The 22,126-nt window shown below is 50.4% G+C and overlaps 2 protein-coding genes across 8 annotated transcripts in view; one reads left to right on the top strand and one right to left on the bottom strand.

Moving 5' to 3' along the window:
* The window catches only part of Mars1 (methionyl-tRNA synthetase 1), a 16,216-nt gene extending 10,213 nt beyond the window's left edge, over positions 1–6,003 (bottom strand). Inside the window, exons 1-9 of one of the 2 annotated variants that reach the window (XM_050163938.1) lie at positions 5,727–6,003; positions 4,919–5,009; positions 4,686–4,764; positions 4,474–4,608; positions 3,611–3,686; positions 3,063–3,235; positions 2,796–2,902; positions 986–1,102; positions 678–881 (exon numbers count right to left, since the gene is read on the bottom strand). In XM_050163938.1, the coding sequence (XP_050019895.1) occupies positions 678–881; positions 986–1,102; positions 2,796–2,902; positions 3,063–3,235; positions 3,611–3,686; positions 4,474–4,608; positions 4,686–4,764; positions 4,919–5,009; positions 5,727–5,835 (1,091 nt within the window). In that variant the 5' untranslated portion in view covers positions 5,836–6,003. The remainder of the gene's footprint in view (positions 1–677; positions 882–985; positions 1,103–2,795; positions 2,903–3,062; positions 3,236–3,610; positions 3,687–4,473; positions 4,609–4,685; positions 4,765–4,918; positions 5,010–5,726) is intronic. The other variant, XM_050163939.1, reaches the window with a different exon arrangement.
* Positions 4,930–22,126, top strand: Arhgap9 (Rho GTPase activating protein 9). 6 transcript variants are annotated; one of them, XM_050163941.1, is made up of 18 exons: positions 4,930–5,039; positions 5,184–5,345; positions 14,293–14,626; positions 14,894–15,105; positions 17,266–17,346; positions 17,519–17,620; positions 17,826–17,884; positions 18,002–18,095; positions 18,285–18,380; positions 18,510–18,608; positions 18,790–18,931; positions 19,012–19,122; positions 19,592–19,690; positions 19,839–19,916; positions 20,041–20,094; positions 20,307–20,441; positions 20,857–20,962; positions 21,771–22,123. In XM_050163941.1, the coding sequence occupies exons 3-18, from the start codon at positions 14,311–14,313 to the stop codon at positions 21,940–21,942; spliced, it is 1,956 nt and encodes a 651-aa protein (XP_050019898.1). In that variant the 5' UTR covers positions 4,930–5,039; positions 5,184–5,345; positions 14,293–14,310; the 3' UTR covers positions 21,943–22,123. The 6 variants fall into 6 exon arrangements, with proteins under 6 accessions (XP_050019898.1, XP_050019899.1, XP_050019897.1 ...); XM_050163942.1 differs by lacking the exons at positions 4,930–5,039; positions 5,184–5,345 and having other exon boundaries at positions 14,086–14,626; positions 20,310–20,441; positions 21,771–22,126; XM_050163940.1 differs by lacking the exons at positions 4,930–5,039; positions 5,184–5,345 and having other exon boundaries at positions 14,086–14,626; positions 21,771–22,122.

The following is a 22,126-nucleotide window of genomic DNA, read 5'->3' as shown; positions in this document are numbered from 1 at the left end:
TATATACACACACACACACTTAGGCAAGGACTGGTTTTTTGGGTTGTTTCCCCCCGCCCCCCGAGACAGAATTTTTCTGTCAGTTTGGAGCCTGTCCTGGAACTCGCTCTGTAGACCAGGCGGCCTCAAACTCACAAACATCTGCTTGCCTCTGCCTCCTGAGTGCTGGGAATAAAGGTGTGCACCATCACCGCCTGGGGAGGCAGGGATCATTTTAAAGACCCAAAATTGGACTTGGTAGCAAACACCTATAATCTCAACCTTTGCAAATCTGAGGCAAGAAGATAGCCACAGTTTGCGACCTGCTTAGGCTACACAATGAGACCCTGTCTTAAAAAGACTTCTAGGCAGCCAAGGGAAGGGAAGCACTAGATGGGCGGCAAGGAAGTGCTTTCTCTTCCCTTCCTGGGTGTTCTTTTAGGCCCCAGTTCCTGTTTGAGTTGTGTAAACAAGGGACCTTCTTGAGGCCTGAAAACCACCCAGGGTACAGTCCAGGGCAATGCTGAAAACCCAAGCTCAGGAGAGTTGACCACAACCAGCTCAGTCAGTCTTTCATGTTTGTACTTGGGGCTAGTCTGAGTGGTCCCTAGTCTGCCACCCTGGGCCTGTCTCTGAGGTTTTCGCACTACCCCTAGTCTCAGCTCTCAGTCTACTCTGCCTCACTATCAGGAACCTACTTGGTCTGCTGTGGAGTGGTGGTGCGACCAAAAGTATCGAATGAGATATTAAACCAGCGGTAGATGTCAGCGTGGATGGCGTGGTACTTGTCACAGATTTGCTGTGGGGTTAGCCCCTCTTCCATAGCCTTGGTCTCCGTTGCCGTACCATACTCATCCGTACCACACAGATAGAGGGTGTTCCACTGGCGGAGGCGAGAGTACCTAGGAGACACGGTGGTTATGGGCGTTCCTCCAGTGCCCTCCAACCTATTCCCTTAGGACCCACCCCTCCCTCTAGAGAACTCTCCTCCAGCAACTGGCTCCACCTTGCAAAGACATCAGCACTGAGCACACAGCCAATGATGTTTCCAAGATGGGGGACATTGTTGACGTAAGGGAGGGCGCTTGTGATGAGCACATTCCTTTCTCCAGCCACGGGCAACCTGATGAAAAAGAAGAGACTAGTCCGCAGCAGAGATGCAGTATCACAAAAGCGCAAGTGTACAGAACACCGACAGACTAAACCTAGTGCCTCAGGTCAGTCCTTCCCACAGGGATCCACAGAACTATCATCCTAGAGCTGCTCGTAAGGCCCTGCTCAGTCAGCAAGCTTCCTGCCCTGCTTGGGTACTGCACATGCCCACTCCAACAGCTCCTTCCACTCTCATGACCTTAGCTTATTCTCGGGCGCAAACTTCGCTGGGATATGTCTGCCTGTCATTCTCTGTTCCCAAGAAGCTAACCAGTACTGGAAGGTCTAACCTTGGACCTTCCTGTTTGATTAGTGGATGTTTTCTTAACTACAGAGTCACATATAGCAAAGGCTGGCCTAACCTCCTGGTTCCCTTGCCTCCTAGGACTAACCTGCATATGATACCATATGAGGCTCCCAGCCCTCGTCTTACCTTTTAGGACAAGGTCTAAGTTGCCCAAACTAGTCTCCTCCTGCCTCTGTCTCCCAAGTAGCTGGGATTACAGGTTAGGCCAATGCTAACTGACTTCTCTTCTGTTTAGGCATTTAAACACTTTAGCCAGTACAAACATGTAAAAACGTTTATCTCTTGGCAGACATGGTGGCACACATCTTTTTTTTTTTTTTTTTTTTTTTTTTTTTTTTGGTTTTTCAAGACAGGGTTTCTCTGTGGCTTTAGAGCCTGTCCTGGAACTAGCTCTGTAGACCAGGCTGGTCTCGAACTCACAGAGATCCGCCTGCCTCTGCCTCCTGAGTGCTGGGATTAAAGGTGTGCGCCACCACCGCCCTGCTGGTGGCACACATCTTTAACACTAGCACTTGCAGGCAGACACAGAGCTCTGTGAGTTCCAGACCAGTGTGGTACACACTGAGTCCCAGGCCAGTCTCAAAGGGGGATGAGGAGTAGAGAGATAGGTGAGGGGTTAAGAGTGTTTGCTCTTAGGACCTAGGTTTAATTCCCAGCACCGACACTGTGGCGCAGAACCATCTCTAACTGCAGTTCCAAGATCTCAGATGCCCTCTTCTGACCTCCATAGGAACCACGCATGTGGCATGCATACAGTCAAAACAGTCAGACACGGAAAACAGATACGTTTGAAAGAAAAAAAAGAAACAAAAAAGCAAAAACCACTATTTTTGAGTAGGACAGGAACATCACGGCACAGAGAACAACTGTGTAAAATCCATTTCTCCTTCCACCTTTCTGTGAGTTCTGGGAGTTGAACTCAGGTCATCAAAGTTGTGCAAAAAGTGCTTCACCCACCAAGCCATCCCGCTGCTCCCTCATCTAGGAACACTTTTTGTTTGTTTGTTTAATCATGGTAGGGTCTCTGGAGTTTTGAAGCCTGTCCTAGAACTTGTTCTGTAGACCAAACAGGCCTCAAACTTACAAGAGATCCGCCTGCCTCTGCCTCCCGAGCACGGGGATTAAAGGCCCGCGCCACCACCGCCCAGCAGTAGCACTTTCTAAGAGAGACCTAGCTTCATTCACTTCTGTTGTTCCAGCACTCGGGATAAAATAAAGAGTTCAGTGTCATTTCCTACACAATGAAGTTTGCAGTCAGACTACTGGGATCGACATTCCATGAGCAAAGAGGGGGCTGCTGTCACCCCACAACGATTTCCAGCTATGACCCCAAGCCCCATTTTCGATGTCTACTCACACTGGGTGCTGCTGGGGCTGAAGTGGGGGCAAGCTTCCCAGACCCTTTTCCCAAGCGGTCACAGCCATGGCGATGTCTTCCTCAGACAGGGTAGCCAGCTCCTCCTCCTATGAGTGAACAGAGCCCCATGCCATGAGGGGCCACCAAGGTAGAAAACCTCACTTCTTTGCTCTCTAACTACTAAAGGTGGCCACGATCAATGTCCGCCTCCTAGCCACCTCCTACCCCAGGCCCTAAGGCTCTGGGAGCCCCTGCCCTGTTTCAAACCTCAGGCTCATTGCTGACAGCCCTCCCCTCAGGAGGGCGGGGCTGGGGCTGTTTTTGGAGGTAGGGTCGCAGAGCCAGGATGCCCTGCTGCTTCAGCACAGTCTCCGCAGCTCGCTGACATGGCTCCTGGGTGCTCAGGGTCTGGAACCAGCTTTGAAGGGCACCCAATTCCTCTGTAGGTATAGCAAAAAGGGGAGAACAGGATCAAGATTGGACAGGCAGGGGTAGAGCTCCTCTCCTTTGGAAGTTTCTCCAGGCGCCTTCTCCAGCGCCCTTGGCCACATTCTAAACTGTACCTTAAAGTGAATACTCAGTACCCGACTGTTCTAGAGCCCTGCACCAAGCGCCTGGGGTTGGGATGAAGTGACATGTACAATTCTCACCAGGGCCGGGTGGTGGTGGCGCATGCTTTTAATCCCAGTACTCAGGAGGCAGAGGCTGGTGGATCTCTGTGAGTTTAAGGGCAGCCTGGTCTACAAGAGATTTCTAGGACAGGCTCCAAAGCTACAGAGAAACCCAGTCTGAAAACAAAACAAAACAATTCTCACCAGGGAGGTATGCTGGGTCCTGCAGTAATGGATATAGCGCTCCCCACAAAACAATGTCAGCCACAGATTCTGTGTCCTAGTTGGAGAAAGAGGAAAAAGACAAAGTACACAGTTGAAGCACTCATGTATTTCCACTGGTAATCGCGAAAATTTGTGATTTTATTTTTTGAAACATGGACATGTAGACTAGGCTGACCTTGCACTTACTTGCAGAGATCTGCCTGCCTTTGCCTCAAAGTGCTGGAATTAAGGGCACGAGCCACCACATCCAGCTTTATATCAAGTGCTGGAATTAAAGGAATGTACCTTTATAACTGGTTTATTTAATTACATAAGGTCTCACATAGTTCTAGCAGGTCTTGAACCTATGTAGCCAAGGATGACTCTGAACTTCTGATCCTTCTGCTTCTACCCCCCAGGGCTAGGAGTACAGGTCTGCGCCACCACATCCAGTGTTTACCATCCACGGCCGAGTACTAGGTGAGATGACCTATGTCTTCTGACACTGCCCTCATAGTAACTCTACATAAGGAAACGGAATTACTTCCATTTTACTAGTGAAGTAAAAAAATCAAGTTGAGCAAGTCTTTAATCCCAGCGCTTGGGAGGAGAGACAGGCAGATTCTCTGAGTTCCAGGTCAGCCTGATCTACAGATTAAATTCCATCTGGGACAGCCAGGGAAACACAAAGAAACCTTGTTTGGAAAAAACAGTAAGGATTAATTAAAGATTGTAAAGATTAATTAAAAAGTAATGTGTCATGGTTATAATGCTAATAATTGGTCGTGGGGGTCTGAATACCGTCTTCCCTTTAAGTCCTACATCGTCAGGCTTCCACAAACCACATATCAAGACCAACTCACCCCGGCCAGGAAAGGACAGGGCTGGCGACTCAAGCTGTGATCGATATGAGTCAGGGCTCTCCGAAGCGGGCCAAGCACCTCTTCTCCTTTCTTGCCTTGAACCACTAAACAGTGCAGGGCAGCAGACAAAACTGGCTACAACACAGGGAACATGGGTTAGGATGTTCGTACAAAAGAAAGGCAGCCTGCCCTCCCTGGTGCATGAATCCTACCTGTAGCTCTGTGGCTTCCCACTCCAGCCACTGGTTGGTAAGGTCATCTTGTTCCCAGCCAGATAACAGAAAAAAGTATCTGCCCACGGAGAGAACACAAGTTAATACTGAAGGGTTCCTTTTGTGTAATTCATGTATGAACCCTCTGAGAAAGTGTTTCCAAATAAGGGCACAAAAAGGTCAGTGAAGTCAGCTGTGATCCAGCCACCTCCCCACCAAGAACCAATACTGACCGGCAGATCGCACTGGTGGAGAAGAGGTAGTTGCCACTATCCAGCTGCAAGACGGGGACCTTAGGCCGGGTCAGGAACGGCACCACACACTCTTGAGACAGAGGAAAATGAATGAACAGGGGTAAGAAAAGAAATTATCTGACAATTTTACACTGGACGGGGCGGGAGGAGACGCAGTTTCCATGGCAACCCTAAAAGGGGGGTGGGTCTGGAGTTTGGAGAGGCCAGCAAGTGTTCAGTCGAGACTGCCAGCTGCAAACAACAGGTGGAGCCAACACAGAGGAGGCAGTGGATACGAGCAGTGAGCGCTTCAGCAAGAGCCAGCACTGACCTGCGGTCACAGTGCCAGAGCAGCACTGAGAGCTGAGACGATGCGACAAGAGAACGCGTAAAAAGTCGCCCCAAAACTGGCTGGGAATAATTAGAGGTAAAATTCAAAGGGCCGGGTGTGCATGTGTCTGCATTGATGTCCAAGAAGAGGAGGGAGGGGTTCCCGAAAAAAAAAAAAACGACAGGACAAAGGGGTGGTTGGAGGTTATCATGCATGAACGCGCTGGAGGGAGTTGCATGACATGTGGGAAGGAAAGTTTAAGAAGACAGCGGAGTGAGGCAGGATCAACTAGGCTAAAAACAAGGGAAGAGTCTAGTTGAGGACAATTAAGTAACTTTGAAAGAGAGATCAAGGAAAGAAAGGGGAATGGAGTGATCTAAAGTAATGCAGAGTGATTGGGGGACTGGCACTGGGGTTTGGCAGACAACTGAGATGCACGCTCCCCACACCCTCCGCCCACAGTGGCAACTCGAATACCTTCGGGGCCTACGGGGCTGATGAGCAGCTCCGCTCGGCCCCGGGCCCTCGCGGCCGCAGCCAGCACCGGCAGGCTCCCCGGGGAGCCCTCGCTCACGAACAGCCTCATCTCGCCCGGAGCCCACGCTGATGCAACCGGAACCGGCCTCCCGCTCCTGGGTTAAGCGGCCGCTGCTAGGTATCACGGGAAATGGAGTTCTCTGTCGGCCCGACGCTCGCAGCCGACTCCGGGAAAGCCGACTCTTTATCCCAGCATGCACCGTTACAAAACAGGAAATGGTTACGAACGAGACCCGGAAGTCAACCGTGGGGGCTAGCGCGGCACTTCGGGTCGGCCACTCGGAGCTCCTCGGTTAAAGCCGGCTGCCCTAAAGTGAGCCGAGGGCCGTGACCCGAGTGGTTTCTTTTTCTAATCTTGGTGATCGATAAGGTGGCGGTCATGATTGCTGCTGCTCGCACTCGCTGATTCAACTTATTAAAAATTTTCTTTTTAATTCATGTATAGACAGGGAGGTGGGAGCGTGGTAGAGCGTGCGCGCCGGGATCGGAGGACCCCTTCGGGAGTCCTGCTGTCCGCCGCGTGAGCCCCAGGGATTGAACTGTGGTCGTCAGGCTTGGTGGCAGTGCCTTTAGCCCCTGAGCCTCCTTGATGCCGCTAATCAGTGTTTGTTTTTTTGTTGTTGTTTGCTTGGTTGGTGGTTTGTTGGGGGGGGGGGTGTTTGTTTTTGTCGGGATTTTTTGGTTTTGGTTTTTCCACACTGGGTGTCTCTGTGTGACAGTTCTGGTTGTCTTCGAACTCGGAGCTCCGCCAGCCTCTGCCTCCCGAGTACGTGAGCCAACATCGCCCACCATCAGTGTTTTAAGACCTCCGAGGTACACACACCTGTATACCCAGCCCTTGGAACGTAGAGACAGCGAGGTCCACAAGTTTAAAGTCATCTTTGACTACATACCGAGTTCCAGGCCAGCCTGGGTTCCTAAATAATCTATCTGGACTACATACCGAGTTCCAGACCAGCCTGGGCTCCTAAATAATCTATCTTTAAAAATCACATTTTTGAAAATCAGTTTTGAGGTCCGGAGAGATGGTTCAGCGGTTTAAAGCACTGGCTGCTCTTCCAGAGGACCCAGGTTCAATTCCCAGTACCAGTACCCAAATGGCAGCTCACAACTGTTTGTAACTCCTGTTCCAGGGGATACCTTCACACTTACATACATTCAGACAAAACATGAAACACATGAAATAAAAATAATTTTTAAAGAAATCAGTTTTGTAGTCAGGGAATTATGAGCTAACTTTACTGTCAAATTGGAAATTAACTGGAAGAGAGGCACAATGGAGGGAGGCTGCGGCCTAGGTGTATTAATAGGATAAATAAAAAACGAAGCCCAGCGTTGGTGGCACCTTCTTTAATCCCAGCACTGAGGAAGCAGAGACAGGTGGATCTCTGAGTTCGAGACCAGCCTGATCTACAGAGTGAGTTCCAGGAGAAACCCTGTCTGGGAAAAAAAAAAAATGTGTTAATGTAAAAATTGGAAATTACTGTAGATACATAGATACCCACCAATCACAAAAGATGTGACTAGTGAGAATGTATTATTTAGGAGCGGGGAATGTAGACTAGTGTGTACGAGCCCTTGGGTTCACTCCATAGCACCAGGTTGGCACACCCATCTGCCATCCCAGCATTGGGAAGGTGGAGACAAAAGATTAGAAATTCAATCCACCTGCCTCTATTGCTACAAGAGACGTATGCAGGCCTGGAAAGATGGCTCAGCAGTGAAAAACACAGGCCATTCTTCCAGGGGACTCAGCTTTGATACCCAGCGTTTGTGTGCGGTGAGGTTACAATGTCTGCAACTTCAGTCCCAGGGGATCAGACTCCCTCTTCTGGCCTCCTTGAACACTGCCTGCATGTAACGCACAGGTGTACATACAGACAAAACACCCAGACAGATAAAATTAAAACATTGGGGAAAAAAGAGTGGGGTGGGGGTCTGGATGTGAGGGGGCACTCCCTCAATTCCAGTACCCAGAAGGCAAAGGCAGTTGGATCTCTTTGAGTCCAAAGCTAATCTGGTGTGTTTTGTTTTTTTAAAAGATTTATTTATTTATTATGTATACAACGTTCTGCCTCCATGTATGCCTGCTGGCCAGAAGAGGGCGCCAGATCTCATTACAGATGGCTGTGAGCCACCATGTGGTTGCTGGGAATTGAACTCAGGACCTCTGGAGGAGCAGCCAGTGCTCTTAACCTCTGAGCCATTTCTCCAGCCCTAGTTTGTTTTTAATTAATTAAAAAAATAAGGGACTGAAGAGCTCGAGGTTAAGGAGCACTCGCTGCTCATGCAGAAGGCTAAGCTCTGGTTCCAAGCACACAGCATGCAGCCCACAGCCCCTGTGACACTAGTTCCAAAGGACGGCCTCTTCTGGCTTCCTTGGGCACTGCACAGAAATGTTACACTTGGGGCTGGAGAGGTGGCTCGGTGGTTAGGAGCACTGGCTGCTTTTCCAGAGGTCCTGAGTTCAATTCCCAGCAACCACATGGTGACTCACAACCATCCATAATGAGATCTGGTTTTTTTCTTCTGTCCTGCAGACATGCATGTAGGTAGAATACTGTATACATAAATATAAATCAGCCAGGCTGTGGTGGTGTATGCCTTTAATCCCAGCACTTGGGGGGCAGAGGCAGGCGGATCTGTGTGAGTCTGAGACCAGCCTGGTCTACAAAACAAGTTCTACAAAGTGAGTTCCAAGACAGCCAGGATTGTTATACAGAGAAACCCTGTTTAACATAAATAAATAAATAAATCTTAAAATAAATAAAGCAGGATTACATAAAGTCTACCAAAAGGTGGAGGAAGCAACTGGCTGGCAGGAAGTGAAGATTATAAGAAATCAGGAGGTCAGGAGGATGGCTAGAGAGACGCACAGAAGTAGAAGGGCGGGACATTGAGTTGGGAGACTCTTGTTTCAGACAGGCAAGGGGAGGCTTCTGGGACGTTGGCTAAAGAGGAAGGTCATTGGTGCTTTCTCTGCTAATAATAATAATAAAAAGTTACACTCACGTGTAAGCAAAACTCTGAAAACATTAACACTAACGTTTATTTATGATCACGGTAAGAGAACTAGACGACGGTCATAGCGAAGGGAGCTGAGGGCCTATGTAAGGAAAAGGGTGAATCAAGGGAAAGTGAGAGGTTTCACCATGAAGTCAAATGAAAGGAACCCATGTGGGCAGTGATGGCACAGGCCTTTAATCCTAGCACTCAGGGGCTGGAGAGATGGCTCAACAGTTAAGAACATTGACTGCTCTTCCAGAGGTCCTGAGTTCAATTCCCAGCAACCACATGGTGACTCACAACCATCTGAAAAGAGATCTGGTGCCCTCTTCTGGCCTGCAGAGGCACACACAGACAGAATATTGTATACATAATAAATAAATAAATAAACAAATAAATAAATAAATATTAAAAAAAAAGATCAGCCTGGTCAACAGAGTGAATTACAGCACAGCCAGGACTATACCAAAAAGCCAAAAATAAGGGATATCTTGTTTATCTTTTTAAAAACTTAGTACATGTGCTTAAGGTGAGGCTCACATCCATGCCAGTCAGAAGATAACTTTGTGGATCTAGTTCTCATCTTCCATCATTTATTTATGTATTTATGTTTGTTTGTTCATTTATTATTTGTTTGAGACAGGGTCTCCATATTATGTAGCTTGGGCTGGCCTGGAACTCATAGAAATCCACCTGCCTCTGCCTCCCAAGAACTGGGATCAAAGGTGTGCACCACCACACTCATCTTCCATCTTTTTTTTAAATTTATTTATTTATTATGTGCACAACATTCTGCTTCCATGTATGCCCACACACCAGAAGAGGGCATCAGGTCTCATTACAGATGAGCCATCATGTGGTTACTGGGAATTGAACTCAGGACCTCTGGAAGAGCAGTCAGTGCTCTTAACCTCTGAGCCATCTCTCCAGCCCTCATCTTCCATCTTTATGTGGGTCTTCAGGCTTCCACTGCAAGCACCTTTACCCAATAAGGCATCTTGCTGGGTCCTTATTCATCTTTGTATCCCCTTAAAAATAATATAGGGTGGCCAGGTGACCACACACCTTTAATCCCAGCACTCAGGAGGTAGAGACAGGCAGATATCTGTGAGTTCGAGGCCAGACTGGTCTATGGAATGAGTTCCTCAAAGCTACAGAGAAACCCTGTCTTGAAAAACCAAAAAATGGGAGAGGGGAAGGGAAAGGGGAGGCGGCGGTGGGGAAGAGACAGAAATCTTTAATAAAGAAAGAGAGAGAGAGAGAGAGAGAGAGAGAGAGAGAGAGAGAGAGAGAGAGAGAGAGAGAGAGAGAGAGAGAGAGAGAGAGAAAGAAAGAAAGAAAGAAAGAAAGAAAGAAGAACCAAATAATACGGCTGGAGAGATGGCTCAGAGGTTAAGAGCACTGCCTGCTCTTCCAAAGGTCCTGAGTTCAATTCCCAGCAACCACATGGTGGCTCACAACCATCTGTAATGATATCTGGTGCCCTCTTCTGGCCTGCAGGCATACACACAGACAGAATATTGTATACATAATAAATAAATAAATATTTAAAAAAATAAATACATAAATAAAATATGGGGTAGACATGTCTCTTACATCTATAATCCCAGTATTCAGGAGGCCTGGACAGAAGTTTGAGACCAGTTTAGGATGCATAAGGAGCCCAAAGGCTAATCTGAGATACACAGTGAAACACTCTCAACAGACTCCGTCCAACCAAAATAATAAAAGGTGCTTGCCACCAAGTCGAATGGCCTGAATTCAATCACCAGGACCCACAGAGTGGAAACAAAACACCTAAAACACTTCCCTCTAGACTACACACACACACACACCATACACTCACATGCATACATGCTGAATAAGCAAAGGTACAAAAAGTAAAATAGCTGGGGAGATGGCTCAGTAGCCGAGAGTGTGTCCTGCAGAGGTCTTCTTGCAAAGAATCAGGGCCCCTAGCATTCACACTGAGTAACCCACGGCTGCCTATAATTCTAGCCCCATGGACTCTGACGCCCTCTTCTGGACTGCACAGGCACCTACACTCACATGCACATATCCTCACACACACACTTAATTTTTCAAGATTTCAGATTCTTTGATGCTAGAGGTTAGGTGATGGGAGGAAAACGCCAGGCCTGGATGGGCAGGCCTGTAGTCCCAGCACACAGAAGGATCAGTCTTAGGCTAAATAGAGAGTACTAAGCCATTCAGGAATGTAAAGCAAGATCATGTTTCAAAAATAAATAAATAAATAAATAAATAAAAACTCAATGGTGGGCTGGAGCCATAGCTTGGTGGTTACGAACCCATGTGCTTACGGAAGGTTTGAGTTTGGTTTCCAGCACTCATACACTCATATATATAAATCTCGAAAAGTAAAAGAGCCAGGCATTCCGACTACGCCTACAATTCCAAACTTGGGGGGGGGGGGGCAAGAGGATCAAGAGTTCAAGGTCATTTTCACCTACATAGTCAGTTCAAGGCCAGCCTGGGATACATGAGACCCTGCCCCCAAATAGTTTTTTCTCTTTAAAATAATGATATGTATAGGTGTTTTTCTTGCATGGGTGTCTGTGCATCACATGGACAGAAGAGGGTTGGATTCCCTAGGATGAGTTACAAAGGGTCATGCATGATGCACCGCCTTGCATGAACTGAACAGTTGGTACTCTTTACTGCTGAACCATCTCTTCTGCCCTAAAGACAGGGTTTCTCTGTATAACAGCTCTGGCTGCCATGGAACTTGCTCTGTAGACCAGGCTGGCCTCAAACTCGCTCTGTAGACCAGGCTAGCCATGAACTCACAGACGTCCGCTTGAGTTGTACAACAGCATGAGCCACATAGCCAGACCTTTTCGAAAACCCAAGAACTTGTGTTGTGGCTTTAATCCCAACACATGGGAGGCAGAGGCAGGCGAATCTCTTTGAGTTCAAGAGTAGCCTGGTCTACAGAGTGAGTTCCGGGACAGCCAGAGCCAAAGACAGAAACCCTGTCTCAAAAAAACAAAAAATAAATAGAAGAAATACAAAGACTAGAATGTAGCTCAGTAGTCAAATATCTTGTCTGCTGTACAGAAGGCCCTGGGTTCAATTGCCAGCAAAGCAGGGGAGGAGATTTGGGAAAATACCAACTCCAGTACTTGGTAATCAGTTGAATCGATGTGAGCAGCAAGGAAACAGACAAGAAGCTGCAGGGCTTCTGGCGTGCACAGTTGGGCACATGCTTCTCCTGCAGATGCTTCTAACTTCCTCTACCACGCGATCCTTATCACAGAGGGGTTTAATTGTACGAGAGGGCAATGGCCCAGATTTATCACCACAATCAGCATGGTCCCGCCTAGCCTAAGTGTTAGCAAGGATTCAATAGATATTTTTTTTGGATTTAAGTCTGGCAGCTGAATGCTGGAGAAAAAGATTTGTAGGGAAGGTTGATGTGGACACTTCGGTAGGTACTGAATTTGTTGTAGAAGACTTGCAGAGTGCTTCGGTGGATGGTGGATAAGGCCAGACTCCAGAGGAAGATCTGGACTGGAGATACAGTGCTTAGCAGGACACAGAGGCCATTTGAGAGTCCGATCACTGAGTGAGCGACTCAAAGCGCAAAAGACACAGCTCAGATGGGTTTTTGTGGTTTAAGGAGCAGGCAGAGGAAGACTCCCGCAAAGAAGTAACCACCAGAAGAGGAACCGGGAAGGACACCAGCAGGGGAAGGGGCAGTTGGGTCGCATGCCACAGAATGTCACACAGCTTAAGGATTAGGAAGTGCTTGCAAGGACTGGGGTGTACTTGGGAAAGTGGAGACGTGAGGGATAGGAAATGAAGATGGCTTTGTGTGGTCGCCTTTGAGAAGTTCGAGGGAGGGTTGGGGAGACAGGTCTGCCTTGTTCTGCTCTGCTTTTTGAGCCGAGCTTTGACTAAATAGCTCAGACTGGCCTTCAGCTCCGCGTTCCTCTCTCAGCCTCTCAAATGCTGCTGGATACAGGATGAATCCCTGTTAAGTTGGGAGCATAGACCCCAGCCCCTCGCATCCATCCCAGCCCCCAGGCCTGGGCGTTGCTTTGGTCTGGACTACAAATCCCAGCATGCCAGGTCCTGACCCCCTCCCCGGGGGAGAGTCAGGACCACTCACACAAGGTATTTATTTGAGCTCCCAAAGGAGAAACACCTGGTCTCTTTTCTTTCCTCCTGGTGGTCAAGTTCACAGCCTCCCAGTTTCCCCTCGGGGCCACCCGAGAGCACAGGAATCCCATTAAACCTGGATATTTTTTAATTTGGCTTGTTGCGATTTGGCTTGATTAGCAGAGAGCTCACTTTAGGAAAAATTCCTAACAATCCCCAGTAGGTCACTGATAACCTGAAAACCTCCAGGAAGGAAATGTTTATAAAGAAGAAACTTGGGAAAGTTTCAAGGGGGATAAAAATCAGAGGTTAAGAGCACTGCTCCTTCCAGAGGACCCGGGTTTGGTTCCCAGCACCCACACGGCAGCTCACAACTGGTCTACCAAGCGAGTTCTAAGACAGCCAGGAAGGCACAGGAAATCCTGTCTCTGGAGGAAGAAAAAACTAAGAGCCTGGCTATCCTTCTAGAGGACCTGAGTTCAATTCCCAGCACGCACATGACAGCTCACAGCCACCTGAAACCCCAGATCCAGGGTATCCAACACCCTCTTCTGGCTCCTCAAGCACCAGACATTTGGATGGTGCACAGAGTGCACAGACAGACATGCAGACAAAACACTCAGATAACACAAAAATGTAATTAATAGAACCCCACAATAAACCTGAGAACCCGCCCAAAAGGCTGATGCAGAGGCTCATATCCCCCAAATGTGTCCTAGGTGATGTGAACCCCTCTTTCTCTTAGCCCCTTTCTCTTTCCCTCTCATTCGTTCTTACAGTTTTTCTGTCTGTCTGTCTGTCTGTCTGTCTGAACAGGAAACACAAAGGTTTAAGTCTGAGGCAGTTGGTCATAGAAACAACAAGGCCTGTGCAAACTTAATAAAGGTCACAAGTCATAACCTTTCCTTAGTCATTCTCCCTCGTACTTTCTCCTGTGTTCCTCTCGGTTTTTCCATGTCTAGCTCAGAACTCCCACCAGCACCCAGGACCAATTCTTTCTGCCCCTGAAACTTCTGGTGACCTCCACAAGGTATCTAAAGGAAAAAATTACCGAGCTCGGTCATCTTTTCTGATTTCCTGCCTTGCCAGCCACCAAGGTCTACTGACCACATCCTCTCTCACCTTGTTTATATACACTTCCTCATCAGACACACCACGCAGGAGGTCTCAGTCCCCAAACTGTGCTGATCTCTCCCACACAGGGCTTCTCTCTAGTCTCCTCCTTCCTTGTCTCTCCACGGCTCCTGTCCTCACTCATCCAAGACACACACACACACACACACACACACACACACACAGCTCTAAGAGCCATGTCCCTCTGTGTGGAGGCACCCAGTCCTATTTCCTTCTGGAACTTCAACTCTCCTTTTTCCCATAGGTGACAGTGCTGACCACAATGCTCTCAGGCCGGTGGTGGCCAAGTATCTGGGGAAATCTTGGAGTGAGTCTACAAAGCCCTTCTCAGGGACCCCAGCTCTGCGTCCTCTATCCCTTCACTTATACCGGGGCAGATGGCCGGGAGGTGTCTCTGGCTGAAGGTGACAGGTTCCAACTGCTTCGAAAGACCAACTCGGACTGGTGGTTGGCAAGGCGCCTAGGAGTATCCTCCTGGTCCAGGCCCATCTTTGTTCCAGCTGCGTATATGACCGAGGAATCACTCTCCTGCCCCAGACCAGCAGACTCTACCCACAATGCATCCCTCTGGAGTCCTGGTAAGAAAACTCCAAGCTTTCCCCTTCCTGCCTCCCTGGCTTGAGAGAGTTACCTAGTGGGTTTGCCTCTCGCTTCTGGTGACACCTCTGTCTCGCTTTCCTTAGATAAGACTCGCTGTTCTCACATCCACCATGGTGGTATCACCTTTTATCCCTCCTAGCTCTAAGCTGGTTAGGTCTCAAGTCATTTCCGGTAGCTTTCCTCTGTATTCCTTGACAACTCAGCCGAGGCCCTATCTGCCATCACTCCTCCACGTCTCTTTTCAGGGACAAAGATGTTTCATGGCTCCCTGGAGGAACTCTACCTGTCTCAGGAAACCCAGGTTACTGCTGAGCAACCTCCTCCCTGTTCCCGCAAAATGTGCAGAAGTGTCAGCATGGCCTATTTGAAACCCTGCTTCCTGAAACCCCTCAGGGAAGGGCCAAGAGAAAGATCTCTCCCCCAGGAAGGCTCCATGACAGAGGCCAGTACCGACACGGTGAGTCACAGATCTTCACCAGAGCACAGTCCGTGGTCAGTTACACTACCATGAGGCCCTGTTTTGGGTACAGAGGTAAAGGAGACAGACATTGTCCTCCCTTAAAGGACTGAGGGTGGGAGAGGGTGGCATTAAATCAGCCTGATAAATAAAGAAGATACTGAGGTGGTCGGAAAAGACCCTGCCTGTGGAGAAAGAGAGGCTACAAGCAAAGTAGGGGTGAGGAAGGACAGCAAAAGACACAGGCCCTGAGGAGATGTGAGCCCTTCCCAACAGCAGGAGGCCAACTGACTGCTTTTCCTCTGCTTCTGACTCCTAGCCCAGGGCAAGGTTTGTCCTCTGTCCTGCCTGGGCTACAGGCAAGTTCCTCTAAAGTTATAGCTCTCTTGTCCATCCCTTCCCCCTCCTTCTCTTTTGTCAGTTGTATTTTGAGCCAGGGTCTCACTCTGTAGTAGGCCCAGATGAGCTGGACTCTTTAGGTAGGCCAGATTGACCTCAAACTCCTATAATCCTCCTGCCTCAGCCTCCCAAATGTTAGGGTTACAAGCCTGGCTCCCCCCCCTCCTTGTCGGCTGCTGATAAGTCCTTTCTCTCATCCTCCCCTGGCGTGGCCCCTCACCTCTTGCTGTCTTTTCCTCTGAATGGTGTGAGGAGGGGGCACTTTCTCTTCCCCACCCCACCCCCCAAAAAGCCTGTTCCCCTTTCCTGCAGCCCTGGGGCGGGGTTGCGTGGGGGAGGAGGGAAGTTGGCAACAGGAAGTGCGGAGAAGAGCAAAGAAGGCTGTGAGGGGAGAATTTTTAAAAAACAGCCAGGGACTGGGGTTTCTAGCCCTGTACCAGGGTCACCCTGGCCCGGAGCCAAAGGTGAGTAAATGGGAGAGCGGTTGGGAGGGACGGGGCAGCACCCACCTCCTCTTCCCCACTTCCCTGGCAGGCAGGATCCCAGCCCCTCCTGTCAGAGCTCCCTGTGTCTTGTAATCTGGTTGGCCTTCTCTGATGTCCAGGGTCTCTGTCCCGAAGAACTTGGATCTCCCATCCCCCCCCCCCCGTCCCCGCCCCCAAGGCTAGATGCCTGGGAGCAGCTTCGGCTGGACTGACCAACGCCGAAATTCTTAGGAGAAAGGCTGGGTCTCTTCCTTCAGCTAAAAGACCACTGAGACACGGACCCCAAGGGATTAGAATTGCCCCGGGAGTCTTATGCTGGGGAAGTAAACTGCTGGGGTCCTGATACCAGCCAGAGAAGGAACTTGTCTCCCAGGAGGACAGGTTACACTTTTCCCACAGCTTGTCAAGTCCTCATCAGCGTCCGAGAACGGAGCTGAGACACAGATAGGCAAGGACCACACTGCTTAGTAACAATTACCTCCTCCCCCGCCTCATCCCACCCCACCCCCGCACCCAAGACAAGGTTTCTCTGTGTAGCTCTGACTGTCCTGGGACTCACTCTAGACCAGGCTGGCCTCAAACTCACAGAGATCCACCTGCCTTTGACTCCCAAGTTGGAATTAAAGGTGTGCACCCCCATGCCTGGCTTTATAATTATCTCCTGTCCTCTATCCAAACCTAAACCTCATGTTAGACCCCAAAAGCAGCATTGGAGATAATCAAATTTATTTATATGAGTGATCCACTTCTCAATAAATAAATAAATAAATAATTTTATGTGTATGGGTGTTTTGCCAGCATGTATGTCTGTGTACCACCATGCATGCAGTGCCCACAGAGACCAGAAGTGGGCGTCAGACCTCCTGGAAGTGGACCAGCTGCACTCCCCCTTCCCACCCCTCCAGAAGGCAGTCAGTGCTCTTAACCACTGAGCCATCTCTGTAGCCCCAGATAAATTATTCTCTGTCCTTTAGCATTGTCGCTTTGATTGATTACTGGGGACAAGTGGCAGAGCTTAGATTGTTAGAGCTGCCAGGACACCGGCTTTGGCTGTCACTAACAACCCCTGTAACTTAGATCCCACTAAGACGCCTCTCCTGTGCCATGCCACAGTCATATTCAAGACACCTGTCCTCCTCCGCGTCCCCTTGTCCCTTCAAAACCCCTCTTCCCCATTTCTCTCTGGGGCTCTCAGGTCAGAAGAAAGAAAACACAGTGAGAATTGCTGAACTGTTGAGGTACCATCTGGATGTTACTTTGTCTCCCCTAAACCCAGAAACCGGGCTCCATGGAGCAGACAGAGACTCTGATTAGGAACAGTGGGGCCTCGCAACCTCAGGAATGGCTTGATGGACAGGTGAGAACACCCCATTGTCTCAGCGTCCAGGTTAACTTTTTAAGACTCTCCCCTTAGGCAAGGCGTTCTCCATTGCCACTGTAACGTTGCCCTTTCTCACAGCCACACCCCTCTTCCTCCTGCAACCTGGGACCACCAGATTGAATGTCCTCTTTCAATGCCCCATCCTTAGGGTTTACCAAGCCTCAGCCGGAGCAGGAGCAGCCCCTGGGGAGACCTGCCAGACCAGCCAGCAGCCCTGCATTCCTGTCAGCCACAGCTGGATGACCCCCACGTGAGTCTTTCCTGTCTCTCAAAGCCCAGAACCTCTCTGCACCTGTCTTCTGCTCCTTGAAAATAACATTCTTCTTTCTGGGTGTTTGCTCTTCTTCAGTCACCCCCACCCCCAAACTTTAACAGGCCTCACCCCTTAGAGAGAACCCTTGAGGGCTGTGGGTGACACAGGGTGGCTAACAAGCAATAACCCATGTCTTTCCCAGGAGGAAAAGTCAGGTCTGATCAACATGACCAAGATTGCTCAAGGAGGGCGCAAACTCAGGTGAGGACCCAGAATATGTCAGGGGTCTAGGCTATTGGGTTTCACAGGGTAGAAAGCACTACAGGTGAAACTCTAAAATGACCTTTTAACTACTTCTACTCCTCCCTTCCCCCACAGGAAGAACTGGGGCCCGGCTTGGGTGGTGTTAACTGGTAACAGCCTTGTGTTCTACCGAGAGCGGCCGCCGCAGTCTGCGCCGTCCCAAGGCTGGGTGAGCATCGGCCAGGGGGAGCAGCAAGGGTTTGGGGGTTACTGGTTTGCGCTTCGGGTCAACAGACGGGGGAGGCAAGGAAAGAAATGGAGGAGAAGGTAAAGGAAGGCGGAAGCAGCTCACCGCCACCACCCCAGAGGGAAGCGGTGAGGAAACAGACTCAGCCTCAGTTTCTCCCGTCATCGCCAGGCGCCGGCAGGGAGCCGGCCGGAAAGCAGCGTGGACCTGCGCGGGGCGGCCCTGGCTAACGGGCGCCACCTGTCCAGCCGCCGCAACGTCCTGCACGTAAGTGCCGTCTCGCGCGGCCCCAAAGATTTGGGGGACGGAGTGGACGTGGTGACCAGAGGACGCTCTCGACCTCACAGCGTTCTAGGCTCTCCTCGCTGACGCGAGCCTTTCCCGCCCGATCCCCAGATCCGGACGGTCCCCGGCCATGAGTTCCTGCTGCAGTCGGACGAGGAGCCCGAGCTGCGAGCCTGGCATCGCGCGCTGCGGGCAGTCATCGAGCGTCTGGTTAGAAGGGTGCAGAACCCTGAAGGCACCCTGGAGGCTAGACCCGGGAAAGGGAGGGACAAAGAGAAGGGCTGTGGGAACCAGAAGGTCTCGGGTGGAGTCCTGACCTTGAGTCAGGCTGGAATGTGGGGGTGCCGATGCTCTCCCTTCCATCCCTCCCACCCTGGCTGCCCGGGTATAGGATCGGGAGAACCCCCTAGAGTTGCGTCTGTCCGGCTCGGGACCCGCAGAGCTGGCAGAGCTGAGCGCTGGTGAGGATGACGAGTTGGAGTCAGAGCCGGTGTCCAAGCCACTGCTAAGGCTTAGCAGCCGCAGGATTTCCAGTACGAAGTGGGACTGAGCTGGCCGGGCTGGGTTGCAGGGAATCGTCCTCCGCTGGAGCTCACACTTCTTGGTTTGGCAGGTCGGGGTGCCGAGGGCACTGAGCAGAAAAACCGCGTGCGGAACAAGTTAAAGCGGCTGATCGCCAAGAGACCAACCTTGCAGAGCCTTCAGGAGCGGGGCCTGCTCCGAGGTAGGCTGGGCTGGACCAGTGGGGCACTGCTCTTTGTGCCAGCCTTACTAGTGTTTCTGTTTTGTGTAGGTTTCGGTTTTCAGATTTTATTGTTGTTGATATATACTCTCAGTATTTATCCCCGGGTTTTCCTCAAATTTGGGCACTCCTCCTGCCTCAGCCTCCCAAGTGTCTGGGATTACAGGTGAGAGGCACCATGCTGAGTAGCGGCTGGTGTCTTTAAGCTCAGCACTCAGGGGGATCTCTGAGTTCCAGGACAGCCAGGACTACAGTCTTAGCATTAATAAAAACTCTAGTGAGGCTCAAAGTAGAGCTTCCAGACCCAGGTTAGAGTCTACTGACACTCCGGCTTCTCCCCCATTCCTCATTATTTGAGGAGCAGAGGAAGGGCGTCCTTGCCCCCACGTGGCAGCAGACCCAGGCTTACGTGGATAGTGCGACCTTTACTGATCCACCCCCTCCTCTGCAGACCAAGTGTTCGGTTGCCAGTTGGAATCGCTGTGCCAAAGGGAAGGGGACACCGTGCCCAGCTTTGTCCGGCTCTGTGTTGAGGCTGTGGATAAAAAAGGTTGTGTTTCCCAAACTCCAAAAATCTCCCCTTTCAAGCCCTAGGACCCAGTCGCCCCATCTCTGCCTTCCTCCTGACTCCTTTCTCCCTCACATCCCTCACTTAAACACTTTTCGAGTTCTCATCTTCCCTATCCCTCTTCTCCTAGGTCTGGATGTGGACGGCATTTACCGTGTGAGCGGGAACCTGGCAGTGGTCCAGAAACTGCGCTTCCTGGTAGACAGAGGTGAGAGGACTTGGGAGGAAGTAATGAATCGAAGAATTGGGTACCTCAGAACCAAGAGCGGTTCTGAGGGAGGGAGTCAGAACTGCATGTCTCAGCTACTGGTCTCTTCTCGTGCTTGTTACAGAACGGGCAGTCACCTCTGATGGGAGATACATGTTTCCAGAACAGCCGGGACAAGGTACTTACACCTCAGACTCTCAAAAAGCTGACCAATGCCCTCTTTGTATCCCACGGAATTCCCCCATGTCCCGCCCCAACAAACACTGTCCCCGTTGTTACCATGCCCTACTATGGGCCATCATCACATTCTTGTGACATGTTTTGATTAGATTTCCCCCCAAATTCCTGATCTTTGAGTCCGGAACCCAAGGAACTTATTTTTCCTTCTAGAAGGCAAATTAGATTTAGACAGTGCGGAATGGGATGACATTCATGTGATCACTGGGGCCTTGAAGCTTTTTTTACGGGAGCTGCCAGAGCCTCTGATGCCTCCACCATTGCTGCCTCATTTTCGTGATGCCCTCGGTAAGGGTCAAGAGCTTCGGTGATCCTCCTGCCATGGGAGGACCTGTGCAGTAGAGACTAGAACAGAGGGTCCCTTCCGTCTTCCTCTGCGAGGATGGGAAATAATTACATGCCAACTCTAGGGATGGGGGAATATGTGTGTGAATGTTTAGAGGATCGAGCTGGGAAGAACTCTGAAAGTTGCAGGTGAGCTACAGGAAAGAGCGGAGCCCTACAGCTCGGCAGTAAGTTGTGTGCTTATTGTATGCAATGCCCTGGGTTGAATCTCTTGTACCAAAGTGCAGAGAGGAGAGCACGAGACAAATGATACCGTTCATGGACAAGGGAAAGTGCATCATTTACCCACCCTGTCATATCACTCTCCCTAACACCTCCCTCTCTCTCTCTCTCTTGTCCTTCCCGTCGCTCTCTCTAGAACTTTCTGAGCCAGATCAGTGCCTCTCTGAAATAAAAAAACTAGTGGACTTGTTACCGAAGCCCAACCGTGACACACTGCAGTACATCCTGGAGCATTTATGCAGGTCAGGAAGACTCAACAACCTGTTCATGCTGGGGAGGATGGAGTGGGTGTTCCTTAGGGACTGGCCAGGGAGCACGGAGAGGGGGGTGTTCCTCAGGGACTGACCAGGGAGCACGGAGAGGGGGGTGTTCCTCAGGGACTAACCAGGGAGCACGGAGAGGGGGGTGTTCCTCAGGGACTGACAAGGGAGCACGGAGATGGGGGTGTTCCTCAGGGACTGACCAGGGAGCACGGAAAGGGGGGTGTTCCTCAGGGACTGGCCAGGGAGCACAGAGAGGGGGGGGTGTTGCTCATGGACTAACAAGGGAGCACGGAGAGGGGGGTGTTCCTCAGGGACTAACAGGGGAGCTTGGAGAGGGGGGTGTTGCTTAGGGACTGATGGGGAGCACTAACATATCCTAGCCTTTGGCTAGCTCAGCATCAAATGAGCACCCAATAAAACCAGCGGTGCTGTGAGATTAGGGAATTCTGCTCTGTCCCTTCCCTGACTTTAGTCTCCCCCTAGGGCAGGGTGACTGAGCTGCTTTGGGGCACATTTGAATACAAGCCTCCCATGTTGTGAGCTTAAAGAATTTTGGGGTGTTCCCTGGAGCTGAGAACTAAGCAGTTCTACCCAACTTGTGCCTCCAAGTCGTATCCTGAAGGTTTCTCCACTGGCCCATCTCTGTTCCTCTGTACTTGGTTCCTTCAGCCAGCATGTGGAGAGATCCCAGCATGATCTCTGCTCTGCTCCATACCTACCTGATGGGGCTATACTGGCTTGTTGGGTACCTGTCGCCTACCTCCCCTGTCCTTGGCTTTGTCCCCAGGGTGATCGCACACTCAGATAAGAACCGAATGACCGCCCACAACCTGGGAATTGTGTTTGGACCAACGCTGTTCCGCCCTGAGCAAGAGCCCTCTGACATGACAGCCCACGTATTCTACCCTGGGCAATTGATCCAGCTGATGGTCAACAACTTTGCAAGCCTCTTCACCTGACTCGGGCAGGGAGGAGGAAGACATGGCCATTTGTCAGCTGGTCTTTGGAGAGGACATCCCGGAAGCTCTCTCCCGGAGGCTGCTCTTCCACTGGGCTGTCAGATGTGGGAGAAGAGGAAGGTGTGTGAGCCCCACTTCCAGTCTCCCCAAGATGACACATGGGGCTCTTACTCTCAGCCTTCCT

The sequence above is a fragment of the Alexandromys fortis genome, unplaced genomic scaffold (genome assembly GCF_014885135.2).
Source record: "Alexandromys fortis isolate MF-2015 unplaced genomic scaffold, M_Fortis_MF-2015_v1.1 scaffold_125, whole genome shotgun sequence".
Lineage (NCBI taxonomy): Eukaryota > Metazoa > Chordata > Mammalia > Rodentia > Cricetidae > Alexandromys > Alexandromys fortis.
The sequence above is the reverse complement of the archived record's forward strand: the minus strand, read 5'-3'. Positions and strand labels throughout refer to the sequence as shown.